This window comes from Mastomys coucha, unplaced genomic scaffold (genome assembly GCF_008632895.1).
Source record: "Mastomys coucha isolate ucsf_1 unplaced genomic scaffold, UCSF_Mcou_1 pScaffold1, whole genome shotgun sequence".
In the NCBI taxonomy this organism is placed as follows: domain Eukaryota; kingdom Metazoa; phylum Chordata; class Mammalia; order Rodentia; family Muridae; genus Mastomys; species Mastomys coucha.
In genome coordinates, this window is record NW_022196891.1 from 36,564,757 (window position 1) to 36,571,938 (window position 7,182).

Genomic DNA, 7,182 nt, shown 5'->3' on the forward strand with positions numbered 1-7,182 from the left:
GGAGGGGAAACTGGGAATGGAGAAATTTACATGTAAATAAAGAAAATATCTAAAATAAAAAAAAATTTTAAAAAAAGGAAAAAATATATATAATTTTCACTATCAAAATATTTATGACAATTCTGGCCACAATAAATTAAAAAGTCTTAAGGGAAATGAGTAGCAACCCTTTATTAACTCTAGATTTAAATGTAGCTTTTATAAATTATATTTATTGTGACCTTCCTTTCTTTATTAATTTGGTTACAGAATATGTATATGTATGTGGTAGTTTCAATAGCTATTGTCACCATTGATTTATGTGTTTGAATGCTTGTCCATAGGAAGTGACACTATTAGGGGCAACTTTGTTAGAGTAGTTATGGACTTGTTGGATGAAGTGTGTCACTGTGGAAACCAGTTTTGAGGTTTTCTATGCTCATGCTATGATCAGTGTGGAACATTGTCTCCTACTGCTTATTAAGATGAAGAAACCTCAGCTTCTTTGTCAGCATCATGTCTGCCTGGACACTGCCATACTGCTTACCATGATGATAATGAACTAAATAGATTAACCTGTAGGCCAACCCCAATTAAATGTTATCCCTCATAAGATTGCCTTGGCTAATATATCTTTTTAGAGCAATAAAATTCTGCCTAAGAAAGTGTTTCTTGCCTGTTTATAAGTGATATAAAATATTTATATATTTTTAATGTGAATATTACTACAGTGATAGAGTCATACATCTAGTGAAAATTTTAATACCTTTGTATAATTGCTTGAACATTTTACTATTTCAGTATAAAAATATTAGAAATTCATATGCAAAAAGTTTCTTAGATTTTTTATTGATATGAAAGTATTTTATAGTAATTATTATATTCATTAGTGATATATGATAGCTTGTTATGTGTTTGGAATTAATACTAATTTGAAGAATGAGTCAATATGTCTTCTATTCAAAGACCTTACAGCAAATGTATCCCGGAAAATCTGAGAAAGTTCTGAATGGAAACATGATGCTGAAGATCTTACATCTATTTTCTTGCTTGAAATAGTTTGTCCTTGGAACATCACATTTTTGTTTAGGAGTTTTCAATGCACTACTTTTACATTTTGGCAACAGTCTCTAAGGGTAGAAATCAATTACCATAAAACAATAAGTTTATATTTATGAGAAGACATGAGTTAAACAATATTTCAAATGTAAATTGAAACTGTATTAGTGATGTGCATTTCTAAACAATAAAGTCAACTAATAAATGTATTGTGATTTTACACACAAGTGGGATAATCAATGTGACCATTAATGCACTTTGTACGAAATGGCCGTGATCTTCTTACTCTTCTATATCTAGGCTTACAAGCAAATTCAATATCCTCCCCTGTTTGGAAATAAACCTTTTCAGTTGTTCTCCATTTGAGAATTATTTTGTGTTTTTCCATAGTGTCTTCAGGGACTATACATGCATCTGAAAGAAAAATTACCAAAGTTCATTAAGTAGTATTTAAACGTACAGAGATCACCACTGTCTATAGACCAATTCCATTTTTTTCTGATATGTAACTATAAATTCAATGTCATTATCAATAATTTCAAAGATTAATTCAGCTATGAATTTCACAACAGAAGTGAGAAACTCAATCATAATAGTTAACTGGTAAAAGAATCTGAAAAGATGAAAATGGAGAAATCATGTACATTAATGGGTCATAAGAAGTAATATTAATATTGAAATTTCCACATCTCCTATGGAAACTAGCAGACTCTATGAACTCACACTGAAATACCAATAAAATGTTATCATACTTATGCTGGTAAAAATCTAAATTTTATGTGAATGTACAATAGAATGAATAGATAACTGGAACTAATGAAGAAAGGAAAAATCTGGAGCTATCATAATAAAGATTTCAACATATATCAGGAGCTCCACAGTAACCAGAACACTACAAACATGCCAATGAATGAGAAAAGTGATTTGAAAACTGATCTATGCATCTACAGTCAACTGATCTTAAAAGACTTTCCAAAGACTTATGTTATAGAATTGATATCATATTCAATTATTTATATAAGGAAAATTGATATCCATATTGAGATGATAAAATTTGATATTGTCTGTCAATCTGGGTAACGTCAACTGAATGTTGGTCAAAGACACCCATGTAAGAACAAACCACTGAATGTGAGAGGAAGCACAACAGAGAAACATTTCATTGGTTTTGGACAGAGTGTTTGAAAGGGACTCCAAACCACAGGGTAAAAAACAAACCTTGACCCATGGATTTTATCACAGTGAGGGACTCGTGCATAGTACAGAGCATAATCAATACAACTAAGAAATAGGCAGCCAGTTGAATTGAAATAAGTGGTTATCAATTATTCATTTTCAAGTATTTATATATATTTTATATGTTTCCTATGTCAAGAATACATAGAAAAGTAAAAATAGATTAATTTAATTTTACTTTGTTTTTGTTTTGTTGATTTTATTTGATTGATTTGGGCCTGGTTGGTCTATTGAAAGTTACAACATCATTTTCAGTCAATTATATCTAGTTTAAGAAGATGTCTTACTATATCTTTCTTAAGTTATATCTAAATAAGTGATCAGGATTTTAGTTTGTTGAAAACCTTTAACTGAATTGTCATTGACCTATGGTAAAAATACATTCTAATATCATTAGCTGTCATTTTATTTTCAAAGCCACAATAAAGATATTTTGTCACCCAGTTAAAATATCATTAGAGAAAGGAGCCATTAAAATTACAAAAGCTCATGAGTGTGTGGTGAAAACTCACAAGCTTTTGATCGGAATTGACTTTGTGAAGTTACTATGGAGAACAATTAAGAAGTCTTAAAATTTAAGATTTTTCCGTGTATTGTTTTTATGTAGTTCTTTTTAGTATGTACCTCAAGGTAATAAGATCAACCTACTTAAGCTGTGTGTGTGTATTTATTGCAAATTGCTACCTGATTGTAGGAAAGATGAAAATGCTGTCTCAACTAATACCAATTGGTGAATTTATAAAGACAAAGTGGTACCTTTAAATGTGAAGTATTGTTCAGATGTTATAGATTAATTTTATTATCTTAGTTAGAAAAGGGCATTGGAGGACATTAAGTGAAATCAACCAAACATTGGAAGATAAGTATTTTGTGTTCATAGTTTGAAAAGAAGGACTAAAATTTCTCTAGCATGTATGACACTGATTGGTAGAAATTAGTTGTCTTATCTAAAAGGGGAGGCTGCATGAATTTAATAACTACAGGATGAATATAGGTGTGGTGATTTAAAAAAGAATGGCCTTGTATTTTTGGTTGTGAGCCTAGCCTTTAATGGCTGAGCCATCTCTCCAGCCCTGATTGTTCAGGCAGCATGTGTATAGTAGAGGATTTCAAATTCAATCATCAATAGGAGGAGAGGATCTTGGCCCTGTGAAGGTTCTGTGCCCCAGTGTAGGGGAATGCCAGGGCCAGAAAGTGGGAGAGGGCGGGGTGGCAGGCATGGGGAAGTGGGAGGCAACAGGGGTTTGTTTTGGTTGTTTTTGTTTGTTTCTTTGTTTTTGGGAGGGGAAACTGGGAATGGGGAAATTTACATGTAAATAAAGAAAATATCTAAAATAAAAAAAAATAACAAGAATGGCCTTTATAGACTTAGATATTGCTTATTCATTTGGAACTGGTGATACTCAAAAAGGATTAGGTGTTATGGCCTTGTTGGAGTTGGTGAAGTCTTGTAAGAAGTTTGTCTATCTCTTCCTCCTGTCTGAAGAGCCAATGCTGAATGCTCAGCTACATCCCTATCATCATGTCTGCCTCCGTGGCACCACACTTCCAAACATGATAGTAGACTAAATCTCTGTAATAGTAAACTATTCCCAACAAATACTTTCTCTTTTCTAAGAGCTTCCATGGTCATAGCATCTTTTCACAGCAACAGAACACTGTCTGAGACAATAGGTATAGACTTTCATTCTGGTGCCCAGTTTTGTGGACATTAATACATGTTAGTAAAAAGTTAATAAATAAAATTATATTAATTATATTAAATTAAAGAATAATATACACAATCTTATTTAACAAGTGGGTTTTATAAAAAAGAATCTTATAATCTTTTTTTATCACCTGCTAATATTTGGGCCTGAAGCACTAATCAAACATTACTTTTATTTTATGAATGTTCTATTATTAACAAAAATATCCATATTATAAGACAGAATATTCTATAATCTATGAGAATAAGGTACTTATGTAAACAGGTTGGTGGCTCAGACCACATTCCATTTGTACATGTTATTGTCTTCTTTCCCTTAAGTAGATAATAGTTCTGGCACTGATATTCAACTGATGATAATGGTGCATATTCTGGTAATGGCAAGGAAGTGATGTCTCCATTGTCAATAGGTGGAGGAGGCCCGCATTTCCCTGTTGAGTCGAAGGAGACAGCATTTAAATGCTTGAGCATCCAGTCAACATACAGACTCATGTAGAACCAGAAGGAGTACAGTATTTAACAAGACTTGAGTGATTTCTGTCTAACAAAATGACTACTTGAAGAAAATTTAATCATATAAACTGGGAGTTACAAGTTCTTTCTTCCTTTTCTTTTTTTTTCTTTCCTCTTTATCTTTAATAGAGCCTTTCAGACTTGATTTTTTTCTCTCTCTCCTTTAACAATTGGAATTTTTTGTTAGCATAAATGAACCAAAGGTCTAACGCATTCTTGTCCATGTTGCTCTTTCCAACGAGGGTTGGGAAGTCAGTCCTGGAAATGATTTGTCTTTAAGTCTCTCTGCGTGGTTTAACCACCAGCTTCTTGAAGCATTTCCAAATGAGGTAATTTTATTTTACACAGCATTTCATGTAAAAATTACTGTCTTTCTGTACATCTAATTAAAATAAAGATGTAATAAAGAATTTACTGTTTTAATTAGGACATACATCTTAAAGTAATATGCCATCATTAATAATTCTTTTTTTAATTAAGTGTTTTCTTTATTTACAATATATCCTTTCCCAGGTTCTGCTCCAAAAATAAATAAATAAATAAATAAACAAAAAATTAAATTAAATTAAAAAAACAAAAACTAAAACAAACCCCTGTTCCCTCCCCTCTCCTCCTGCTCACCACCCCACTGCCTCCTGCTTACTGGAATGCATTCTCTGATAAGTGGATATTAACCCAGAAGATTGGAATACACAAAGTACAAGCCACAAGAAACACAATAAGAAGGAAGACCAAAGTGTGGATACTTCATTCCTTCTTAAAAGGGGGAACAAAATACCCATGGAAGGACTTGTAGAGACTAACTATGGAGCAGAGACTGACGGAAGGACAATTCAGAGACTTCTCCACCTGGGAATCCTTCCCATATTCAATCATCAAATCCAGACACTATTGTGGATGCCAACAAGTGCTGGATGACAGGAGCCTGAGATAGCTGTCTCCTGAGAGGCTCTGACAGTACCCGACTAATACAGAATCAGAAGCTCATAGCCCTCCATTGGACTGAGTACAGGGTCCCTAATGAAAGAGCTAGAGAAAGGACCAAAGGAGGGCTGAAGGTTTTGCAGCCCCTTAGGATGAACAACAGTATGAACTAACTAGTACCCTCAGAGCTCCCAGGGACTAAATCACCAACCAAAGAGTACACACGGTAGGACTCATGGCTCCAGCAGTGTATGTGTAGCAGAAGATGGCCAAGTTGGTCATCAGTGGGAGGAGAGGCCCTTGGCCCTGTGAATATTCTTTCTTCCTTTTCATCTAAAGCACTTACTGAACTACAGCAAGCATATCTTCGTGGGAGCCTTCAAGTGCTAGTAAATATCTTAACAGATTCTGAACACACAGATGCCAATGTAGACAGGCAAGGTTTGTTTTATTAAGATATTTGAATGTTTATTACCCTATATTTTCACAATCTTTATCATTTTTGTAGAAATACATTTGTAATGAAGGCTTTAAAGCTTATAATGTTACAGAAGGCTATTGAAGTTTTCTTGATTTCTGATCGTGTCAAAATAAGCATAGGCATATATATATATTACACTTTTTGTAAGTACATCTGAAAAATTTTGGACATAGTAATTTTAGCATTCATATAATTTTAGTATATGAAGAGAGGAGTTGTGAAAATTCTAGCAAAGAAATTTAAGACATGTCTAACTGCATAATATTGTGCTATCTGTTGTTCTTTTGGATTGCTGATTACCCTTGAAAGGACACAGGAAATGTCTAAAGTCAAATGTGCTGATGTTATGGTCAGTAAGATCTCAAGAGGATCACCATGAAACCAAACAAAACTCAAACTTTTTTTAAGATTTATTTATTATTATATGTAAGTACACTGTCTTCAGACATGTACTGTTCCTGCTGAGCTCATCGGGATTCCTCAATTGAACTCCTGAGGCAGCAGCCTGGCTCAGCCCATCAGGTGTTTGGGACCAGAGACAGCTCCAGGGATTAAAGTCAGAACCCGTAGCCCAGAATTCAAAAAGAACTAAACCTTTAATCCGCTTTCCTGCCTGGAGCCCTCGCTTGCAGGGGCTTGTTTACATGACTGATATGTACTGATATGTTTTTTCCCTGTTCTCACTTATATGCTAAAAGACATAAGATTGTTTTGCCTTAGGTATAAATATCCCGATTCACTAAGTAAAGATTACACCTTGAAAAGCATCTACTTGGCGTCTTCCTTGTCTCTCCTAACCCGCTTATTTTCACAGAATCTCGACTTCCGCCGTTCATGAATCACCCACGTTAAGAAGTGAAACTGCGGGCTGGTTTCCTTCAGATGGCGCCACATGTGGACTGCGAACACGGGAGAATTTGAGGGACCCTACCGCAGGATACAGAGCTCTGGTTTATTAAAGAAAAGGCGGATCCGGATTAATGTAGTCGTTCTCACGGTAAGATTTGGTTAGCGCTGACCGGGATTCCGTGTGAGACTACAGGGAGTGCTAGGCAGAAACTTAGGTATTCGCCCGATACCTTAGAAACCTAGGGGAAATTTTTGACGGTAGGTTATAAGCATGGGTGCCCAGATTTCTAAATCAGCTTCCCGGAACGTGGGAAAGCTGCTGGAGGTGAAAGGAGTAAGGGTTAGAATTTCCGCATTAAGAGAGGTAGCAGAGCTGGTGGAAGGCTTTTGTCCTTGGGTAAAAGGCATGAGTCGTTTGGATTTGAAATCGTGG

The 7,182-nt window shown here is 34.7% G+C and overlaps 2 protein-coding genes across 2 annotated transcripts in view; both read right to left on the reverse strand.

Moving 5' to 3' along the window:
* The window catches only part of LOC116069714 (complement factor H-related protein 2-like), a 187,601-nt gene extending 183,271 nt beyond the window's left edge, over positions 1-4,330 (reverse strand). Inside the window, exons 1-2 of the mRNA XM_031340572.1 lie at positions 4,236-4,330; positions 1,382-1,452 (exon numbers count right to left, since the gene is read on the reverse strand). The gene's annotated coding sequence lies outside the window, so the exon portion shown is untranslated. The remainder of the gene's footprint in view (positions 1-1,381; positions 1,453-4,235) is intronic.
* Cfh (complement factor H) overlaps positions 1,256-7,182 on the reverse strand; it is an 883,581-nt gene continuing 877,654 nt past the window's right edge. The window contains 2 exon segments of the mRNA XM_031378504.1: positions 1,256-1,452; positions 4,240-4,423. Coding sequence (XP_031234364.1) covers positions 1,256-1,452; positions 4,240-4,423 — 381 coding nt within the window.